This window comes from Lycium barbarum, chromosome 9 (genome assembly GCF_019175385.1).
Source record: "Lycium barbarum isolate Lr01 chromosome 9, ASM1917538v2, whole genome shotgun sequence".
In the NCBI taxonomy this organism is placed as follows: domain Eukaryota; kingdom Viridiplantae; phylum Streptophyta; class Magnoliopsida; order Solanales; family Solanaceae; genus Lycium; species Lycium barbarum.
In genome coordinates, this window is record NC_083345.1 from 121,335,780 (window position 1) to 121,359,018 (window position 23,239).

Genomic DNA, 23,239 nt, shown 5'->3' on the forward strand with positions numbered 1-23,239 from the left:
CTTCTGATTGGTTCCAGCCATCCCCAACCAACATGAATGGACTATGAAGGGGTCAGTCAAGCGGTTCGGGTTTTCGGTCGGTTCCCGTTCGCCTTCCCCCCCCCCCCCCCCTCATAGTCCATTAGTGGGTAGGGTGGTCAACTTAGAGGGCGCCCGCCTCCTCTTCAGACGTGTCCTCGACAACCTGGCGGTTCTTCGGTCTCCGCTTTTGGGGGCGGGAGTGCTTGGTCGCTGGGGGTTCCTTTTCCTCAACCAATTCGGTAGAAAATTCTCTTTCTTCCTCCGTTCATACGTATTTCATACATTCCAGATATGGAGTTGGGTAAAATTTCATGTGATTCGGTAAACAAAATAGAAATGCAAGATCCTTTTGAATAGAAGATGCCCATGAAAAAGCATTTTTTAGAGGAAGATCAAAAAAATGCGGATTTCCCTATTGATTAACCTCTGAAGCGGAATCCGGAGCGATAAGAACGAAAGGGTTGGTGTGGCCACAACTACAACTACTGGCGCTTCAAAAGACTTAGATTCTAAGGGCGCTACTGAAAGCCTTACTATGTGATGATATTACAAATGAAAATACTAATATAAAACAAGAAAGAAAGTAAAGTGAAGCCCCTTCTTCTTTGTATTACTTCATGTGACTAATCCCAAAATCCCTTTTTATTTAATCTAGATTCCCTTGTAATTGATCAGTGCGATATTGAGTATGCTAACGTGAATCTCGAACAATTGTAATCAAATCTCCAATTGTTTTTCTTTTCTCTTGTCGTTAAATATATCATAAGATTTGCGTGACTAAAAAAGCATGTCTCTGTGGATAAAATAAAAACTTCAAAGTTAAATTATTGTTAAATAAATAAAAGTGTCATTCTTTAATTTTGGGACGAAGTAATAAAACTAGTTCTACATAAAATGAAAAGTGTTAAGAGTGTAAAAAAAAAAAAAAAAAAAACGAACATCGAGTGGTGGATTGTAAAGGGTAAGATATAATTTATCCGAACACAGTAAAATTGACTCAGACCTATATGTATTAAGAAATTTACTAACTAAATATAAATAATTAATTCATCAGTCTGTCCTTCAACTTTCATTTGCTTTTTGCCTTTATGCTTATAGATCATCATTGGCTTTAATCCTGCGTTTATAATATGGAGATCACTTCTCTTGTAATTTAAGAACCTCCACTTTATAACTGGCAGTCATACTTTAATTAATACAGCCACTTTGAATTACATAGAATATCGATAATCCATATTGTACAAGGAACGACTAAGAATAATCCTAACGTATTTTAAGATTATCTTGGTCTTTTTATATAGTACTATCAATCTTCTATTTCAGTTTATGCATGGGGTATATTTGGAATAGTATTTATATATTTATTCACTCATTCATTCGTTTATCCAATTTCTTTTTGTAATTAATATGTTACACAAAAATTTACTCGATATGTACCATCTACTTGATAAGAATAACTAGATTTTTTTTATTTTTTATTTTTTATTTTTTAATAATCATACGAGAAACAATTTTATAATGTGTAAAATATCTTTACCAAATACTATTCTATGTAACTTTCTAATTAGCCATCAAGCCAAGTACCTAATTCGAAGTCCCTTTCCTACTTTAAGCTCATATATTTTCTATGATAAAATAGTGGCTAGAGTTTGATTGAGATGTTTTTCTCATGGAATCATGAATATACAATAGTATATATGATTTGTCAACAAGGGTTGTTATTGACATATATATATATATATATATATATATGTACTACTATTTTTTATTTTTTTAATATTTAGTAGTTTAGAAAAAAATTGTAGCATAACAAAGGGAAGAGAGATCTGACCGTTTGGGATTGGGACAGAATAAGAAGAGTTTGATGTGAGAAAAAATGAAAAGTATTACTCCATAAAAGCAACTTTTTATGGATCACTTGATTTCATGCCAAGAATATAGCTCATACATCTATTCTCTCATAAATTATTCTACTTTATATTTACCTTTTTAACTTTTTTCTAAACTTTTTTTAACTTTTCCTCAATACTCATCACTTATCAAACAAAGAAGTTCCCTTTGATTTTTTATTCTTGAATCTCTAACTCAACTCTTCAATCTTCTTTCTCCATAGGCTTAAAGCTATATATTGCTTATAGAATAATATTGACAGCTCCTGTTACAATTGTCTCGGTCAAAAGAAGTTTTTTAAAATTGAAATTGATAGTCTTATCTAAGATTAACAATGTCTCAAGAAAGATTGAACTGATTGGTTATATTGTCAATTGAAAAAGAATTATTAGAAGATATTGATTATAAAAAAATATTAGTAAGTTTGGGGTCTCAAAAAACTAGAAAAATTTCAAACATATATATATATATATATATTCAAGTTAAGACCCCTCGTTACAATTTGACTTTAGACCCCGATACGGTTGAGTCGCCCCTAACAATCCAATAAGCTTCTAATCACTTAATTAAAGTTCTTTTGAGGCAATATTATTGAGTTCGGATGAACGGTAACTTAAGGGCTACATTCGCCTCTACTTTAATGGACCGATGCGACAAATTTGATTTAGTCGATCCAATTGGTATTCGACACCAAATGATTATAAAAAAATCATTTATTATTTATCACTTTTGAAGTCTTGGAATGTGTTAGGCAGCAAAATATACTTGAGCATGTATATGTATGACTTCAATTACAATTTAGAGTAGAACGCGAGTATGTGCGTATGTATTTAGGAATGGAAGACCATGAGCAGCTATAATTCAAGACAGGTAGGCCAGGATATTAATAAATTCAATTTGTATTCTCATATTATATAGTTGTCAAAGACAACCTCAATTTTTTAGCAAACAAAGGGTAACATATATATAACCATGCCATATTAATTGACTATCTTAATAAACATTGGACTTTATTTCTCTTCTTTTTCTTTCTTCTCATGTCTTGATTCGGAGAGAACAGTCTAGAATCAACACCTCTCCTTCACTGTAAAAAAACATGTTTGTTAGTTGATCATATTCTATATTTTATGGTAACATTTTATGTTGAAGAAGTATGCAACCCTAATTTATATATATATACCATTTATATTATGAGTTTAATATATATGCACCAACAATATAAAATATTTTTTAACAAACGCAGTTTGTCTATAAAGGTGTCATTCAATGGAAATATGCAGTTGTTTATGTAAACATGTTCTATTCAAAGAATTAATGTCACGACCCGACTAGGGGCCACGACGGATACCCGGGGCTAACCACCGAGCACCGCTCATTCTACTATTCATCATACTCATCCTGCGTTCATTCATTAATCTCATGCTTCTATTCATAGGGAAACCGTTTTTCACTTGAAACATAATTACCTTTATATACATAAGCCTTTTGGCTATCAAAATAATACCTACATATATACAAATGGGAAATCGTGAGACCATACACCCACACATACGTTTCTATGAGCCTATACTAGAGTACTAGACATAAGGATGGGACAGGACCCCGTCGTGCCCAAGATATATACATATATACACAAAATAATAATCAATGGCACCTCCGGAACAATGGAGTGCTCTCAAAGTTTGCTGATAGCTCCTACGAATCTGGATCACCTCCCTGTCTACCTGTGGGCATGAACACAGCGTCCAAAGAAAAAGTGAAGGGTAACATGAAATAAAAGCCCAAGTATACCTTTTGAGGTGTTCGTCATACTTACTTTACCTTCCTCAGGAATCGTGGAATGCACATGCATCTACATGTAACGATACCGTATCCACTCTTACACATTAGACATTATCCATATTCGGCCACATGGTGGCTCGACAGTATTCGTATTCGGCCATATTGGCTTGACAGTATCCGCATTCGGCCATATTGGCTCGACAGTATCCGTATTTGGCCATATTGGCTCGATAGTATCCGTACCCGGCCATAACAAGGCTCGGTATATCACATCATCATCATCATCATCATTTCCATCACTACGGAAGTATTTTATCACCATTATCTTAAGAGTCTTGGAAGTCATAAATTCTAGTTTTTTTTAGGAGTAGGATATTTTAGACATCTTAGATGAATTCGCAATACGGGGATTACACCTCTATATCACCTTGAAGGAACAATCACATAAGATGAAATCAATAACAATTAATACTATCTTGTGGCAAGCTCAATGATATCATGAGAACGTTAAGAACTTTAAACCTTGGGCCTTTCTAGAATTGAAATCATCATCATGTTCATCATCGTTAATCTATCTCACTTAATTATCACTATCATGATCATCATCACTATCAAGTCTCACTTTCGAAGAAACAATAGTATAAGCCGGGGCCAACTATCATGAATATAGTCAAAACTTATATAGTAAGCTCAGTCATCTCACGAGGACATTTAAAACTTTAGGCTCTGGGTATCTCTAGGAGGGGAATTATCATCGTAATCATTGTCATGAAGAACACTCATCAACTTCATCATGAGGGCCTTAAGAGTCATGGAAATCTAACATTTTAGGAGTAAGGGCAATATGAAAATCATGTGTGGAGTCATAACGTAAGAATTACCATCATAAGGATCATTATCGATTATATCGCAAGAATCATGGAAATTGTGAACCTCTAGTGTTTCTGGACTTAGGAGCATTATGAGTGTCGTATATAGTTTAACAACTATGGAATCATCATCATTATCATAGAACATATCCCATCTCTGGCTCATAAGAAGACTCTTAATAATCATAGACTTGTAACTTTTGGAATGAAGGAAAGTCATGGAAATCGTAAATAGAGATAGTAATAAACGAGTCATGCCTTTTGAAAGAAAGGGGGACTAGCCTTACATACCTTTGCGTCTCTTTAACTTTATCGACTAACCGCTTCCCCTCCAAGCTCACGATTCTACATTCAAGATGATTCGCGCTAAAAGTAAGTCACTGAAATGCTCATATAGTCAAACTAAATTAATAAATGAGCTAACGATAATTGGGCAGCATTTCCTTTGTTCCAATGACTTCCTCCATATGATAAACAACTCTCAAGATCACAATATCAACAATTTCATAATCAAAAGATTATATTCAAATTATCCTCACTTCCATCCCAAAACTTTTTTCCATAAACAATCCATAACAACAAATTCAATACAACCCCTTGTACTCTTGTATACAACACTTTCTCAACATCGTTACCACCCTTCATAACAAGATTATACTCATAATATGCTAACAATTATAGCTCAAGTTAATTTACACTCAAAATATCATCAATATTCATATTTGAACTTTTTCCCATAACTCTTTCCATTTTTTTAGACTTGCTAAACCTTCACATCCACTTAACATAAGAGATGAGATGAAGAACATACCTTGTATTTGAAGAATTTCAACTCACACAACTTGCTCCAATACTTAATCCCCACAACTCCAAGTGAAAGCAAGAACACCCAACTTCCATAAATTAAACTAGGTTTTCAAGGTTGATCTTCTCTTGATTTGATTTGGAATGATTTGGTGTGTTTATGGGTGTTAAGGGGAGCTTAGAGAGAAATTAGGGTTTGATTTTGGGTGAAAAATGAGGCCCAAGTCGTGGAAATGAGTATTTAAAAGTTGGGAAAAAAAATTCCACCGCCTCAATTTCCGGAAATCTCGGGAATAGTATGTGTTACTGTTCATCACATACTTTGAAGTACGTGATGAACAGTGTCACGTACTTTGGGGGGCAAAAATTTAAGTTCTGGATATTTTTGGCAAAATACGCCCAAAAATTACGGGACGTATTTATTGTATGTGCCGTAATTTCCTCCATACTTCACAGAAATGAGATCTGTCAGTTGCATTGGAAAGAAGACTCGCTGAACTTTAATTTACATAGGTTATGGATTCCGTAACTCTTCATATTCTAGGAGATATGCCCCTGATAATTTGGACCAAATTTTTCGTCAAAAATTTTGCCAAGTTTTTCCAAATTTTTCAACGAACCTAATTTTCTTCGATTCGCTTGATCGCGAAACCTTTAAATACTTGTCTAACACTTATTAAAAGTATTCCTTGACCTTATAGGGGTATCATGGCCTCTCCAAACTCACGTTAGTTTGCTTACAACAACGCGAAAATCCACGAGGTGTAACAATTAAATTCCTCTCCTTGTCATAATAAATATGTGTAAATTTTCGAATCAATATTTCTTTCCTCTGATCTCAATAAATTCCTTCGTTCTTAAGAGAAGTTAATTATGAAGTAAAATCTTTAGGAATTTTTGTTTGCATATTTAGGCTTCGTTGTATCATGTAAGGGCTACTGTCAATTCCAACAACAATGGTTCATAGTGAGGGAAAAAAATACGTTAAAGATAGTGTTCTACACGCCTCAAAATCTAAAATCACCCCACCGTCCTAATAGTAAACACATCAACAAAGTCCAGGATTCAAAGCTACAGATCTATTTAATGTGGAGGCGAGTCAAGATTTTAAGCCAATGAATGCAGTCTTCTCTGCAACAACGGATTCTGTTTTAGCGTTTGTGAGTGCATGTGGTGTGTATATTCTTATATAACGTATGTGTGGGCATGTAGATCTATGTATAAAGACATATATAATTCGAGTTGAAGATACCGAGCATATGCCCATCCGAATACATCTGCACCAATATTCTTATTTGTAACTATAATGAGAATGTTTCTTAGAACGATTATTTAGATGCTTTTAAGCCAAAATAGCTTTTAAACACTTTTGAAGTGTTTGGATAACGTAAAAAAGTATTTTTAAACATTTGTTTCTTAAGCCGAAATAACAAAAATAAGTCAAAAGTCATAAGTTAAAATACCTAACTAATAACTTTTGGCTTATAAGTCAAAAGCTATAAGCTCATCCAAACAAGCTCTTATGTAGTAGCTAGTCTTTGTTGATAATATTATCTACGTTACAAAAAAAGATAATAACGTAGTAAATGGAGGAAATTACGTCCAATATTTTCTGTGATGATGTTTTATTTTCGATATTATTGATTGTTACACATAAATTAAAACTTAATTTTATTGCCCCCTATTATGTGAAAAAAAAGTGTACCGACACCTTTTTTGTTTCATCATGTACATGTTCACATGGTTTGTTCACATTCATGATTCAACTTTAGACCTAAGCCTTTTAAAAAGGAAAACATTAAGTCCACTTGACTACTCCAACGCTGAAATGTGCGTAATACTTTTGTTTTTATTTAAAAAATAATTTATTAAAATATACAATATTTAATGTTGATCTAAGTTGAATACTGGAACCGAATAATTGGACACTATTTTGGGTAAATTTATCTGACACTAATTATAATAAATGAATGTAAAATAAAAATATGATTTGATAGTTATATATAGGGTAGCTATTTATCCAAATTATCGAAACATATGGGACAAATTAAGATGACATATTGTAGATTCTTATTCACCTTATCACTCCAAATCTTGAAAGGCTATCATGCAAATATTTAGTCATTTATTAATTTTAGACATACCATTAGAATAGAAGAAAAAAGAGAGAGCGCTCAATATTTAATTTTTGAATGTTTCGAAAAAAAAAAAATTCTTTTATCAACATTATATATACATGTTTCTGTGACTGAAAATGATATATTCCTTGTTTACACTTGCCACACACAAAGCATATTGTACGTATTCAATAGAAATCTAAATAAAAAAATAAAGGTGAATGCCTTTGCACCTTTATTTATTTGTTGAATAACAAGTAGTAGCTATATATAAGCAATTAAAGTACAAACCAAATGTTGTGTTTTTTTTTTTGGGCAATAAAAAAGGTTTTTATTAACCAAGTAAACGTTTTAGTACAGGGAAAAAAAACCTGAATTAGACAGCCCCAGTCAGTAGAACAACTCTTAACTACCAAGTCTACTCAGATTACCACCAAAATCTAGCCTATGATCAATACATAACAAGCATTAGTCTATGGATAGAAATTCAATTGTTCCAGTCTATATGCTAGTCTTGCCTTAAGATGTCCTCTGTAAAATACTTCCTGAATGACTTGCCTGATTAGTACAGCTGGAGCCTTTGTCTTCTATTGAAAGATCATATTATTCCTCTCAATCCATATATGGTAGACACTTGCAGCCATCACCATTCTATATACTTCTGCTTTGTTGTTCCTTCCCTTTGCATGTTCATTTGCCCATTTTAGTTCCTGAGTCCATTCCATGGGTAATCTCTGAATCCCTTGCCACTTTAGTAGTTCCCTCCAAACTGTTGCTGAGTATGTGCACTGAAAGAATAGGTGCGCTATAGTTTCCAAACCATTCTGGCAAAGTGGACAGTCAGGATTTTTTGTCACTCCCCATTTCACCAACCTGTCTCTTGTGTAAAGTCTCTCATGTGCTGCCAATCTCAAAATGAAGATCCATTTTGGTGCACCATAATTGTTGCATACCATTCTTCTCCAAGGCACCTTCGTAAATACACCTCTCATCAACAAATACATCTTCTTGACAGAGAACTTTAGCATACTCATTAGATCATCTTCATATAAACCAGCCTGCTCTATGTATTTTTTCACCTTAAACATCTTTTGCACCATCGAAAATGCATGTTTAGGATCAATATCCCAAATGTTGTGTGTTTGTTCAACATAGAAGTATAGGGTTGGATTCCTAATCCAAAAATAAATTAAGAAAATGTATCTCATCTATAAAAATTTAAAACCTTTGTTACGGGACAAAATTTATTAACTTGATATCAGAGTAAGCAAATGTCTTGAATCCGAGTCTCATGGTCATCATTAAGAAACATGATTACCAATGAAAAATCAAATCAACACAAGAGCGAACATATCCAAGATCTAAAAATTGTAAAGTATGGCCATTCTAAAAATGTTTTATATATATAAATTCGGGCCTCATAGCCACCATTAGCAAGATATTTCGGTGTCATTGGCAAGAAAAATCATTTCAACACGAGAGATCGAGAGAATGTGTTCGAGTCATTCTAGAACAATTATCTAGTTTTTTTTTTTTGAATCAATTTCCCAGTACTCTCTGGGTATTTGCATTAATCTCCACAAGAAGAACCAATTCAGTACACGAGGTGGATTTGAAAAACCCTGCCTCCAATTTAAACTGCACAAAATAACCTACTATACAGGTTTCAATATATCTAGCCTACAGCAGTTAGTTATTTACTAGGCTTCAACAAGTTTAAGCTTCACCAAAAATTATGCTTCCTGTGTTTGTGTCTTAGCGAGGGTACTTGAAGTTGATCCATTCTGTATGGTCCTCTAGCAGTATGTGGTAATTCCTCGATGGTGAAAAAATTGTGATCTTGATGGTTGATACTCCACTTAGCCAAAGCATCTGCTACCTAATTTGTCTCCCTATAACAATGTTGGAAACGACAGTTGATCTTTTGAGCAAGGCCTTGGGCTTCGATGATGATTTCTTTCAAGTGCCACGGGGGAATAGATACGCCTGTTAGCATGTTAATAATCAACTGCGAGTCGCCTTCCAAGATCAAGTTATGAATACCATTTTGTGAACACCACTTTAGTCCTTGTAGTGCAGCCTTTGCTTCTGCAGTGTTGCTACTTTCATTCCCCAATCGAGAAGGAAAAGCCATGATAATATTTCCATCAACATCTCTGCAAATCCCTCCAGCCCCCGCTTGACCATTCCCCATCTTGCTGCCATCAGTATTGAGCTTAAACCCATGACCTTTCGATTTTTCCCACTTCACCATTATGCATTCTATTTTTGGGACCAAATTTATAATTTGATCACAGATGAAAAACCAATCAGTCCCCCAGTTCTTGTCTTTCTTCACTTTAAAAAGTATCCATTTTAAATGAGAGAAAATGTGGTACTTAATCCTATTCAAAGACACTGTAGTGTTGCCATACCTCTCAGCACATCTGGCTTTCCAAATTTCCCAACAAACCACCATGGGAGTGGTTTGTAGCAAAATTTGGTGAATTGAATTCTTTGGCTTGAGACTCCACCATTTCTTAAGAAAATTTCTGATCTGAGTGTCTTCCCAGCTGATACCCAAAGGACTGCCAAAATATTTCCATATTGAAACAACAATATCACCATCCATAAACGAATGTTGAATTGTCTCACTCCGCGGGGTTCTGCAACAGAAGCATTTAGAAGCCAAGTTTTGTTTAAACTTGTAAAGTATATCATCAAAAGGTAGTTTGTTCTTCAGCAACTTCCACATCAAAAAAGACATTTTGAATGGTATGTAATTGTTCCATATTTTCTTCAACAAAGGGGACTTCTCTTTTCTTTGTCTTGCTAAACTCCAAGCACTAGCCGTTGAGAAAATCCCGTTGCTATTAGGGGTCCAAATAGCATAATCTTTAGAGTTCTGATCCCCTATATCAACAGAAAGAATTTGTTCAGCTAAGAATTCGGGAAATTGCATCATCTCGATGTGCCAAGCCCCGTTGTGAATAACCTCAGAAACTCTAGAATTCATAGGAGGATCTTGAATGTTAATAAGCTGAGCTACTGCCCCCATGTTAGACCAGTTGTCCCACCAAAGATTGCTGTCCCCACCATTTATTTTCCATACAATATTCCTCCTCCATTAAATCCCTACTTCTGAGCATTTTTTTCCAAATCAGGGATTGAGTAGGCATGATTGGTTTAGCAATAGGGGAGGTGAATCTACAATATTTTACTTTAAGAAACTTTGACCATAGAGAGTCTGTGGTCCTAAATTTCCACCATCGCTTCATATTTAAACTTTCACTGACATCTTGAATTCTTCTGAGCCCCAAACCTCCTTCTTCTTTGGGATAAGTCATCTTTTCCCATGCACTCCAGTGATGTTTTTGTTTACCTTCAATAGCACCCCAAAAAAATCTAGCCAAGTGCCTTTCCACCTCATTAAAAATTCCCTTTGGAGTAGAAGTTGTTGTATTATGTAGAGAAGAAGATTACATCATATGTTAGAATGCGCTTTAAATTGATTGTTGATGTTGTTGGTATTGTCGTTGGTATGGTTGTTATTGTTTTGGCCGAGTTAAATTCTCGGGGACGTTGAATTTATAGGGGAGATGCTGCCGGAATTTCTGTAGACAAGTGTTACTTTAAGATTCAACTCCTAAGGGCTTATAGTTAATGTTTGGTATTTATGACCAATTGTACATTTTGTGAAGCGCGGAACTTGAGTATGGATTGGCGTAAGGAGCAAGTAAGGTATTTAAAGCTTTACCTTTCCTTCTTTTGGCATGTCCTAGACATAATAGGTTATGATACGAGCCTCGGGGGAAACTCTATTCTTAGAAATCTGAGCCTAATTTTGACCTTTATTCATTCAATGTAATTGAATTAGGTACTTTATGTTTTGATAGAAAAATAGTTTAAATATTCGTAACTTTCTCAAATAGAACCGGATTGCCCTAAGATTTTTTTGTAGATGACTCCATAAAGTCTGATGTTCATAATTTATGCATACCACCTCGACTTGACCCGAGGTGGGCCCACAATTTCCGAGACCCTTTTGTATTGCTCTATTTGACTTATTTTCCATACGGTATTAAAGTAAACTTTTGGCTATTGTCCCGGCTACTAAACGATAGTTGTTTTAACTATTCCATTGAGTCCCATGATGAGTTTTGATATGTACAAACGATCTCAGAAGTTTTGTTTTAACATAATCTATCGTAACATCCGAAAGGTACGTACTATAACTATCGTCCGATTCTTTTCTAAATGACCTATCGTTCGGGCTATTTTATCGAGTCTTTGTAAATGTTTTGTGATGCATATAGTTTCTCACTACTCTACTCGTGGATGCCTCAATGCTTCCTTCACTGAGCCTGGGCCAGGATATGTTATCATGCGTATTCCACTGCATTGTTCGCCGTGCCTCGATGTGAGGGGGCAGGTATGACATGTACATGGGTTCTGGAGTTATGCTGTGCCATGTACATATATTATGATATCTGATGATATGATGTGATATGATGTGATATGGCTATCTGATATGATATGATATGTTACGGAGCTATTCCCTACTCTGGAGTTATGCTGTGTTGTGGCGCCAGTGACGGGGTGGCGACCACGTTCTGTTCACCGAGTCCCATAATGGGGCCGGATATTGCATATGTTTGATATTCATTATCTATGTTTTATGAGTAAGCACTTTTGATATTCTGGTTATTGCATTCATTTTCTGTACTCCTGTTCCGGTTATGATTCCGTTTATTGTACTTCATGCTTTACATACTCAGTACATATTCCGTACTGACCCCCTTTCTTCGCGGGCTGCGTTTCATGCCGCGCAGGTACAGATACCAGCTTTGGAGATCCGCCCGCTTAGGACATCTACCCTGCGGTTTTGGAGTGCTCCTTTGTCCGGAGCCCACGTTTTGGTACAGACTTTTCTGTTGTGTATGTATATGCTTATTCAGGGGTACGACGGGGCCCTATCCCGTCTTATGATTCTGTTATTGTTCGTAGAGGTCTGTAGACATACTTGTGGGTTGTGTATATGTTTTGGGTTAATATTCTGTGACAGTCTTATCGGCTTCCACGTGCTATATCTGTTATCTGCAATAGTTAATAACGCCATTCGACTTCTACATCTGTATACTTTTTTTATATGCTGGTTTGGGTGATTGGGTACGTACGAGTGTCCAGCTCGGACACTAGTCGCGGCCTACGGGGTTGGGTCGTGACAAAAGTGGTATCAGAGCGGTTCGTCCTGGGAGTGTCTACATACCGTGTCTAGTAGAATCCTGTTTATCGGTGTGTCGTGCACCACATCTATAAACAGGAGGCTACAGGACATTTAGGATGTTACCCTTCTTTCGATCTTAGATCGTGCGATAGAGCTGCAATATTAGGATGGCACGAATTGCTGTGTCTTCAGCAAGGCTCCAAAAGAGTAATAGCGTCAACATTTTGGGAAATTGTTTCTGATCTTCTTCGTGCAGGTGATCGTAGATTGAGAAAAGATGAAAAGGGCAGCTTCGGATAGTGGGTGTGCTAAGAAGGCCCCTAGAGTATCTCCAGAGTCGAGTAAGAGGAGCCTCAGCTATTCGATTGAAACTGATCCGTCGGAGGACCCAGCAACAATTCCTCCAGAGTTTCTGACCCCTAGAGCAGAGGATCCCACGGAGGGCAGCTATGATACAGACCCCTCGGAGGATCCGGCGACGATTCCTCCAGAGTTTCTTACCTCTAGGGAGGAGGATTGTTATGATACAGATCCATCAGAGCATTCTTCTGGGACACCGGAGGAGGAGATTTCTGGGGACGTGCCAGCTGCTCCTGTGGTGGAGCATTATGTTAGATAGGCCTCCCCGGTAAGTGTTACGGACTACTCCAGTCCCTTATCCTGGCCGTCAGTAAACTAGGAATCGCCTGGTTATCTATATTCCTCCGATTCGGATGTGGGTAATGATGAGAGTCAGACGAGCGGATGGCAGACAGACGATGAGGAGGAACACATTTCACATGGCAGCTCCCCGGATTAGACCCGAGACCAATCGGTTACAGGTACATGAGTTTCCTGGCATTTTCTATGTATGTGTAACTTTTGTAGAGTACTATTTAATGACGGCAAACGGAAATTTAAAAAGGGCCAAAGACCCAGTAGTTAGGACTAATGGCGACTGGGATATCTCCGCCACCAGAGTGAATCTAGAAAACCCTGGATAAAAGATAATCCTGTGTACAGATGGAAGTGAATGTTGAGGATTCAGAAGGGCAATATGGTAATTGTATGGCCAGGAAAGTAAAAAGATCCTCTCTAGATCGGGGTGAGACCCGCTATGAGAAACGCTTTGGAAGCCGTTAGAACCCCGACTTGCCTTAAATTATGTGATAAAGGTCGTGTGAGGCAGTCGACACAATTATACTAGCGTTAACGCATCCGAATGTATTAAAGTTCCAAGGTTAAGCGTGTTAGGGCCAAAGCAATTCTTGGATGGATGACCCCTGGGAAGTAAACTAAAATTTTCACAAGTGTAGGTATAAGAGACAAGTGAGAATTTGGGTTAACCTAAAGGAAATTAGAGTGTGCGGAGTGGTTAGGAACACTTATAGAGATCGCGTAGGTTGAGGCAGATTAGATTGGTAAAAAGGAAGAAAACGCAATACAGCTCGGGAATCAGAGTAAATTTAAATAGCGGTTGGAAATGTTTGTAAGCGAAACGGTAGTAAATGTATATGTGTGTGTATGACCTTCCACCGGTGACTGTATTGATCGAGAAGTGAGTTCCAACAACTAATGTTGCGATAGACGGAAAAACGTTAACTGAACGGAATTCAAGGGATAAAGCGAAAGGTAGGGTACAGATGTTATGAAACAAACGAACGCCGATTTCACTACAAGTTAAGGTCGGAAGAAAAATTTCAACACAACAATATTTGGAAAGGGAAGTGAGTGAGTAAACGGAAGGCAAGGAAATCAGAATGTCAGAAAGGTGACAAGTAAGAGATATAATTAAGCAAAGCCTTAAAGAGCCGACAGGTGAAGCATGAAATCATTTGCGTAAAAATTTGAAGAACAAGTTTGTAAGCGAACTATAGAATGAACAAAAAGGACTTATTAAGTTCGGTAGGGAAAGTGGGGAATGAAGGTTATATGTTGATGGGAAATAACGATAAGAACAGGAGAGGAAAGAGTAATAGGCTATGTTGAACCAAAGCTTTAAGAGACACTTCCCACATCATCCCTAAGAGGCAACATTTTTATTTGGGGAAATCTTGCTTGAAGAAGCGTATATGAGCAGCGAATTAGCAAGTCATTTAAGCGGGCTAAAGTACGTTCCAACCACATTGTGCTGTAGAAGGAGGCTTATATTGATGGGTAATAACGTCCGGTGATCGAGTGTTACCATATTGAAGGAGTGCAAAGTATACAACCAGTAGTTGCAACCTAAATGGTTCGTTCATGGCTTAAGAATAAATCTGAAGGTAAACCATGCGAATCAAGCACTAGGATGTCTTGTGGCGCTTGTCAGATTCTAGTTCCTTCTGATGGTGGTTGAAGAATGTTCCCTAATAACAGCTTATTAAATTGCGATCAACTAGTTGGAAATGGAATTCGTGGAAGGAAGAAAATAGACCTAGACGAGAGAAAGGGAAAGAATACCAAATGTAGCACCCAATATAGGTGGAGCTAATTGACTATGAGTATAGGCTAAAAGGGAAATATATATATAGTTATGGACCGAAGGTGTACCACGACAAAAGGCCATAAGACAAGACCTCTACTAAAACAAAGTTAGTATGAATTCGAGTGAGATTTGAAGTTAGCAATGAGTATACGAGAAGAGTGAAAGAGCATGAGACATAAAGGAACCCTACATACTGCGTATATATGACCTCACCTCGGGAGTAATGAAATCCTTAAGAGGCAAGGATTGGGAATTTACGAAACAACTGATATGTTGTAAGTATCAGAAAGAACAGACGGTATCCATTAGGAGGAAGATGGTGTTATAAGAAAGCTTGGAAACATTTATTGTCAAAAAAATAAAAGTTACTAGATGGAGGATTTGAGACGATTATAGGCACTAACCACCTATAGACGGGAATTAATGGAATATGGTTTGAACATATTACTACCACAATGACATTACTCGAGCACGAACCATCAGGTTAGATGTTGTATGAGATATTGAGAGTTCTTGTCGCCTCGTGATTGTGTAAAGACTTCATACAGAGATAATCTAAGTTATAGGTGAGATAAAGGAGGACGTGGATATGGTACAGCGTACGAGATAGATTGGAAAAGAATTATATGAGTTAAAGAATTTAAATGGAGACATAGAATAGAATATAAATAGGTAATGCTATGGGAACACCCTAAAGGGGGAAGCGGATAAGAGAAATGCGAGGGTAAGATGGAATCGACTGATATGCTGGTTGTGAACACGTAAATTTCCAACGAGATCTCGTGCTGAAATCGCTTGGCGAAATTCGGAAACCGACAATAGACGGATAGGAGCTAAGACGATAATTAAAGTAGTGCTGAGGATTATTGGTAAAGACCTTGAGTAATAGGATATCAAGGGTGGATGCTTGAAAGGAGAAAGGGTGATTTAAGAATGGGACCGATCCGCGTATATAAAGAATACTTTACGAACCTTAGGGCTAATTCTATAAGCAATAAGAGAAGAGAGCTACTCCCTAAGAAACGATCAAGGATACTAATGGCTCGATCGAAGGAAAATGAAAATATTGAATATGTGTCTACAACGGATGGTCATGTGAGAAAGTTATATACCAACGACATGGTTTTGGTTAAACTATTGTGGCCAACAATATGCTTCTAAAATGGATGTGCTGAATGATTGTGTGCGACAGTTATAACGGAAACCTCCCCAAGGCTTTGTAATACCCTATGAGGCCAACCCAACATTCGAGGACGAATGTTTTAAGGGGGGGGGGGGGGGGGGGGGAGGATGTTATATCCCGTATTTTGCGTACTTGAAAAAATTTGAAATAATTGTGACTAGTAAGAGGAAAGGCCATATTTGATCTAATTTAATATATAAGTTGTCCATGAAAATATTGATACAGAAATATTGAGGAAGGTTAAGGGTAAAATTGGGAATTTCGGAAATTAGTTTCGGGGATTACAAAATAGGACCCATAATTAATTGGGCTAGAAAAAAAAAAACAAAAGGCCCAAAATGAGAGGTGGCCGGCCATGGTCAATAAGATGGCCCAAGCCCATGTTCAATAAGTCCATGTGATAAATAAATAAAAAGGGGCTATATATTATCATACAACACCTAGAACTTTCAAGAAAAACAAAGTGAAGAGCAAGAAGAAGGAGAGATTCGGCCAACAAGAGAGGAGAAGAGGAAAATTTTAGCCCATCAATTTTGAGTCCAAAAATTGTAATTTTCTTGTATTCCTACTAAGCTCAAGACCCTCTTCAACATGGTATAATTATTTTAGCAAGAAAATCACTTTGGTGGCAAGTGGAGAATTTGAAGAAAAGGTAAAAAATTTATTCTTTTGTGTTATGGAAAAAAAAACGTATATATATGTTGTAGCATGTGAAAATGAATAAAAGTATGAAATTAGTGTGTCATGAGTATGTATGTGTGTGGCCGTGTGTTGTTGATTGATGGAGAAGGATGAACCAATTTTATTTACTATGTTAATTGTGTTGTTGTGGCCTTGTGGTGTATATGGAAGAATACTAGTCCAAATTGGCATGGAAATTGACTGTTAAGTTGTTGTAGGAAGTTTTGTGATTTTATTGCAAATTTATATAATTATGGAAATGGAATTGTTAGGGTGCAAATGGTGATTGTTGTTAATGAAATTGAAAGATAAAAATATGTTGTGAATATTTATGTCGAAGGTTGGAGGTTTCGGGTGAATTATGGTTTCGGTGGAATTTTTGTATATTTGGTAGAATGATATGAAATGCTTTCGGATTGTATTTGAATGATCTTGAATTAGTAAATGAATATGAAAACGTAGATATTGGTTTGAAAGTGTGAAGTTGGAGTAGAAGTTGTTGTATTATGTAGAGAATAAGATTACATCATATGTTAGAATGCGCTTTAAATTGATTGTTGATGTTGTTGGTATTGTCGTTGGTATGGTTGTTGTTGTTTTGGCCGAGTTAAATTCTCGGGGACGTTGAATTTATAGGGGAGATGCTGCCGGAATTTCTGTAGACAAGTGTTACTTTAAGATTCAACTCCTAAGGGCTTATAGTTAATGTTTGGTATTTATGACCAATTGTACATTTTGTGAAGCGCGAAACTTGAGTATGGATTGGCGTAAGGAGCAAGTAAGGTATTTAAAGCTTTACCTTTCCTTCTTTTGGCATGTCCTAGACATAATAGGTTATGATACGAGCCTCGGGGGAAACTCTATTCTTAGAAATCCGAGCCTAATTTTGACCTTTATTCATTCAATGTAATTGAATTAGGTACTTTATGTTTTGATAGAAAAATAGTTTAAATATTCGTAACTTTCTCAAATAGAACCGGATTGCCCTAAGATTTTTTTGTAGATGACTCCATAAAGTCTGATGTTCATAATTTATGCATACCACCTCGACTTGACCCGAGGTGGGCCCACAATTTCCGAGACCCTTTTGTATTGCTCTATTTGACTTATTTTCCATACGGTATTAAAGTAAACTTTTGGCTATTGTCCCGGCTACTAAACGATAGTTGTTTTAACTATTCCATTGAGTCCCATGATGAGTTTTGATATGTACAAACGATCTCAGAAGTTTTGTTTTATCATAATCTATCGTAACATCCGAAAGGTACGTACTATAACTATCGTCCGATTCTTTTCTAAATGACCTATCGTTCGGGCTATTCTATTGAGTCTTTGTAAATGTTTTGTGATGCATATAGTTTCTCACTACTCTACTCGTGGATGCCTCAATGCTTCCTTCATTGAGCCTGGGCCAGGATATGTTATCATGCGTATTCCACTGCATTGTTCGTCGTGCCTCGATGTGAGGGGGCAGGTATGACATGTACATGGGTTCTGGAGTTATGCTGTGCCATGTACATATATTCTGATATCTGATGATATGATGTGATATGATGTGATATGGCTATCTGATATGATATGATATGTTACGGAGCTATTCCCTACTCTGGAGTTATGCTGTGTTGTGGCGCCAGTGACGGGGTGGCGACCACGTTCTGTTCACCGAGTCCCATAATGGGGCCAGATATGGCATATGTTTGATATTCATTATCTATGTTTCATGAGTAAGCACTTTTGATATTCTGGTTATTGGATTCATTTTCTGTACTCCTGTTCCGGTTATGATTCCGTTTATTGTACTTCATGCTTTACATACTCAGTACATATTCCGTACTGACCCCCTTTCTTCGCGGGCTGCGTTTCATGCCGCGCAGGTACAGATACCAGCTTTGGAGATCCGCCCGCTTAGGACATCTACCCTGCGGTTTTGGAGTGCTCCTTTGTCCGGAGCCCACGTTTTGGTACAGACTTTTCTGTTGTGTATGTATATGCTTATTCAGGGGTACGACGGGGCCCTGTCCCGTCTTATGATTCTGTTATTGTTCGTAGAGGTCTGTAGACATACTTGTGGGTTGTGTATATGTTTTGGGTTAATATTCTGTGACAGCCTTATCGGCTTCCACGTTCTATATCTGTTATCTGCAATAGTTAATAACGCCATTCGACTTCTACATCTGTATACTTTGTTTATATGCTGGTTTGGGTGATTGGGTACGTACGAGTGTCCAGCTCGGACACTAGTCGCGGCCTACGGGGTTGGGTCGTGACACTGATGATTAAAGAACACCCTATCCAATCTCTTCCATATTCTGTGTGGTTTTCCCCTTGTGTTGCACCATGTAAATCTTAGCCCTGTGAAGCCAGCATCGACCATCCCGCAATCATCCATACAAGTTATAAAGTCCCAACTTTTCTCCATTCTGTGGGGTTTCCCTCCTTTTTTTTCATCCGGGCTCATAATGACATTGAAATCTCCATTAATGCACCAAGGACCATTAATCATGCTGATACAGTTTCTCAGACTTTCCCAAAGAGAAGTTCTTAAAGGATGTTTAGATTTTGCATATACAAAGGTGAAATAAAAGACTTCATCATTTGTGTTGTTGGTCACCTTCACTGTAATTTGTTGTTCATCATCCACCACCACCGTAACATTGAAACCAGAAATCCAAAAAAACCATATTTTCCCATTGCAGTTGCCCAAACATCCTTCAAAAGCAAGTCTCCTTTTGTATTGCTCGATTTTACTAGAATGAACAAAAGGCTCCTGAACAGCAATAAAATGTGTTTTATGAATTTTGGATAGGAACTTTAATCTTTCAAAAGCCCCCCTTGACTTAACCCCTCTAATATTCCACGAGATTGTATTAATCATTTAAACATTTGTTGAGATAGCACCTATTTGATTGGCTTTAACTTTAGCCCTTGTGACAGGGCCTTGATCTGCCATATTCTTGGTCTGGTCTATCATGCTTCCTTTTGTTCCTCTTGGTGATAAATTTCCCGACATAATGATTTTGTTTTCCTGTTGGGTGATTGCATCTTCACTGTCTTGTTCATGCGAGACTGTTCTCGGTGCAAAAGTCTTCAGAAGCTCATCCTCGTTAGTTGAATTACATTCCTCATAATCTTCTTCTTCTTGGAATTCTTCATCATCATCATCATCATCATCCCTTGCATCCCCCAAACTTGATTCATATTCACTGGAATCTTCCAAAACCTCTTGGGTGTTATGTTGACTGTCTTTTTTATTCTTTTCCTGGTCAGATTCTGAATTGGTAATGATAACATCAATATCTTCATTGCAATTCAGGTCAACATATAGGTTGATTCCTTTCATCTCAGATAATTTTGACTGTACAAATTCATGCTTAGGAGGTGTATCAGGAGGTTTCTTCTTAGCATCTGGAGATTGCATAGAAAATCCTGCCGAAATTGTGGATTTGGTTGTATGCTTCTCACATTGTGAATCCCTTCCTTTACTCTTGTTTATGCTATTTTCCATCTTGTCAATTGAGATATGTTTATGTTTTCCAGTGGATCTTTCATAAGCTTTCACTGGAATGCTAATATCTTGCTTGTTCTGATTTGTAGGAGTCGAAGGATTCGACTTACTGTTCTGTGCATTATTTCTTATGGTAATGTTTTCCTCTTGATTGCTTTGTTGTGGAAACAGGCTCTCAACCGGGACATCCATATTAGTAAGCTTTCCTCCATTTGAACTATCACCAGGATCTTCACCATTCTCATTCTCCGTGTCATCAACGTCAAGCTGCTGAAATGAGTTTCTCACAGTGATGGGGCTGTCAGCTGGTGGTTGGCCAGAGTGCCCAGTGTATGTGTCGTTTTTCATGGCATGGGGAAGTATTGTCGCCACTACTTGATTTTGAATTCCCTTCTGCATATCTTTCTCAGCTTGTAACTGTTTTTGGGGATCCATTTTCTCCATCTTCTTTACCATCCATTTAGTTTGTTTGTTTTTCCTGTTAGCTTTTAATCTCTTCTGATAGTTCTTGTTTCTAATTCTCAAAGCTCTTGCTGGTAGATTCTTATCTAAAACAGCCTGCATATCCATATCCTTCTTGACTCCACTGTTTTCCCCTGCTTAGACAGTAGGCACAATAGCAGTAGTTGCAACCGATTCAGTTCTCCCAGCTGGTGTCGCATTTAACTTCACATCCTTTAATTTATTGAGCTCAGTTGGTGCAGACTTTGAATTTCCCTCAGATTTATTAGCATTAGAAATCCTCTTCATACATTGGTCATCCGAATGTCCCTGATGTTTGCAAATAAAGCAAAAACCAGGTACATAATCATACTCCACCATATGTTTAAAACCAGCCCCTTCTACTCCATCTTCATTCTTGATACCAATCCATACAAAGTCTCTGAGAGGTTTAGCCATATCGACTTCGACTTTTACCTTCGCAAGATTGGGTCGAGACTTAACATCAGCAGCTTTGTCAATCGTCAGTAGAGTACCGATAGGGGCTGTGATTCTCATCAATGCACTCTAGTTGTAATAATGCCAAGGAAGTCCCGGGAGATGAATCCAGATTGGAGCAAGTGAGGTTTCTTCGTTAGGGTCGAAATCCTTTGTCCATCGCATCAATCTCATAGGGGACCCTAAAATGCTCAACTTTTCTCTAAAATAAATGTTATTAAAGTCGTCCTCTTCCGAGAAGTCGAGAAAGATGTGCTTAGGGTTGTAATGACCGATTGTCACTCTGCCCCGAGTATGAAATGTAGCAGCAAAATCTGCACGAATATCTTCAATCCCAGCTCTACCATGAGAAAACTTACCTATGATGGTCAATCGGCAAGCGCTAGCGAGCTCCTCTTCTTTAAATTCAGTAAAGAAAACCGCTGGCTTCCCTTTATAAATCTCCGGTGGTCGGAATTGCAAGATGGTCTTTGTGGGTGTCGGTTTCCTATTAGCCAATAGAGAGTTTGCATAGTTTCCTTTAGGTGCTACGGGATTGAGTTTCACCGGAGTGTCTATTAAGAGTTCCTTGTTGTTCGCCGCAACCGCGGCCATCGCCGGTGTATAGACAGGGGCGATTTCAGGTGAGGCGCTCACACTCAGCTGCTACGTATTGTAGTCCTCTCACTAGGGTTTGTCGTGCGTATATTTATTCTATTTTAGAACAATTATCTAGTTTCGTTCATTCTTCAACTGATTTATCCTTCTGGAAAAGAGAGACTTCATTTGTTCCATTTTCCTGTACGAGTAGTGAAGAAGTAAAGAGAGTTTTAATTGATCATTGACCAACGAAAAACATGAGAAGAAAATGAAGAATTTAGGGAAAATACATAAATACCCCCTACGTATACTCGGATTAATTATGTTGCACCCAACCTTTGCGGGCGACCTATTACCCCCCTGGACTTATTTTTTCTGTATTTTTGTACCTTTTTTTGGCTGACGTGGCACAAAAATAATTAGATGTCCAGTTGCACAGTGGAGAGTGTTGCACACTCTCCGCCACATCGGCGCCACGTCAGTGCCACATCGTCACCACGTCACTAAACCCTCGTTCTTCTTCTTCATTCCACCCCACCCCTCATTTTCCCCACCTACCCCTAATGTTACTTTTATTTATTCTTTCACAATTTTTTAGTTTCTTTTTCTTTGTGCAACTCTTCTTCACTCTCATTCTTTTTCTTCACTTCTGGAACTCGATTTTTGTCGATTCAATCCTACATTTTCCTCCAATGATAGAAAAATTAGAGGAAAATGTTGTTGGGTTACCAATTGTGAATCTGAAATGGAGTAGTCGAATTCTTAAATCTGAAATGGGTAGTCGAAAATGTTGTTGGGTTACCAATGTTGAATCTGAAATTTTTGTATGTTGGTGATTTGTTAGTCAAAATTGGTTTGCAAGTAAAATTTGATGGGAAAGCTGCTGTGAATTTGATGAAATTGACGCTTTTTAGGCAGTACTATGTCGTGGTTTATGCATTGGTTGAACTGATAGGGAGCATTAAAGTGCACATCTTGTAGATTAATTTTACTTTGAAGTTTTGTTTAATTTCTTTGTTGTCAATCTTGTCTCTGTATTTGTATAACTTCGGCATGTCATATGATTTCTTGGACTAGCACTATGTCTGGAAAATAACAATTGCTCTGTGAATTAAAGTAGGGGGTTAGTGGTGAAGAAGATAAAATTAGTGGAGGATTTAATAATGAAGAAGAAGAAGAAGAAGAAGAAAAAGAAGAAGGGTTTAGTGATGTGGCAC

The 23,239-nt window shown here is 37.3% G+C and overlaps 4 protein-coding genes across 4 annotated transcripts; all 4 read right to left on the reverse strand.

The window, feature by feature from the left end:
* Positions 1-8,070: 8,070 nt before the first annotated feature.
* On the reverse strand, positions 8,071-8,583 carry LOC132612271 (uncharacterized). Its single transcript, XM_060326572.1, has one exon. The coding sequence runs from the start codon at positions 8,581-8,583 to the stop codon at positions 8,071-8,073; it is 513 nt and encodes a 170-aa protein (XP_060182555.1).
* Positions 8,584-9,362: 779 nt separating this feature from the next.
* LOC132612272 (uncharacterized) lies at positions 9,363-10,520 on the reverse strand. The gene has a single exon (XM_060326573.1). It carries the CDS (start codon positions 10,518-10,520, stop codon positions 9,363-9,365), a length of 1,158 nt encoding a protein of 385 aa, XP_060182556.1.
* Positions 10,521-19,247: 8,727 nt separating this feature from the next.
* Positions 19,248-19,874, reverse strand: LOC132612273 (uncharacterized). Its single transcript, XM_060326574.1, has one exon. The coding sequence runs from the start codon at positions 19,872-19,874 to the stop codon at positions 19,248-19,250; it is 627 nt and encodes a 208-aa protein (XP_060182557.1).
* LOC132612274 (SRP-independent targeting protein 1-like) lies at positions 19,875-21,074 on the reverse strand. Its single transcript, XM_060326575.1, has one exon. It carries the CDS (start codon positions 21,072-21,074, stop codon positions 19,875-19,877), a length of 1,200 nt encoding a protein of 399 aa, XP_060182558.1.
* Between the last annotated feature and the right edge of the window lie 2,165 nt (positions 21,075-23,239).

What these genes read in the sequence shown, in the direction of transcription:
- LOC132612272 (XM_060326573.1), bottom strand. Translation starts at nt 10,520, where the DNA reads ATGGGGGCAGTAGCTCAGCTTATTAACATTCAAGATCCTCCTATGAAT.
- LOC132612273 (XM_060326574.1), bottom strand. Translation starts at nt 19,874, where the DNA reads ATGATTAATACAATCTCGTGGAATATTAGAGGGGTTAAGTCAAGGGGG.
- LOC132612271 (XM_060326572.1), bottom strand. Translation starts at nt 8,583, where the DNA reads ATGGTGCAAAAGATGTTTAAGGTGAAAAAATACATAGAGCAGGCTGGT.
- LOC132612274 (XM_060326575.1), bottom strand. Translation starts at nt 21,074, where the DNA reads ATGGATATGCAGGCTGTTTTAGATAAGAATCTACCAGCAAGAGCTTTG.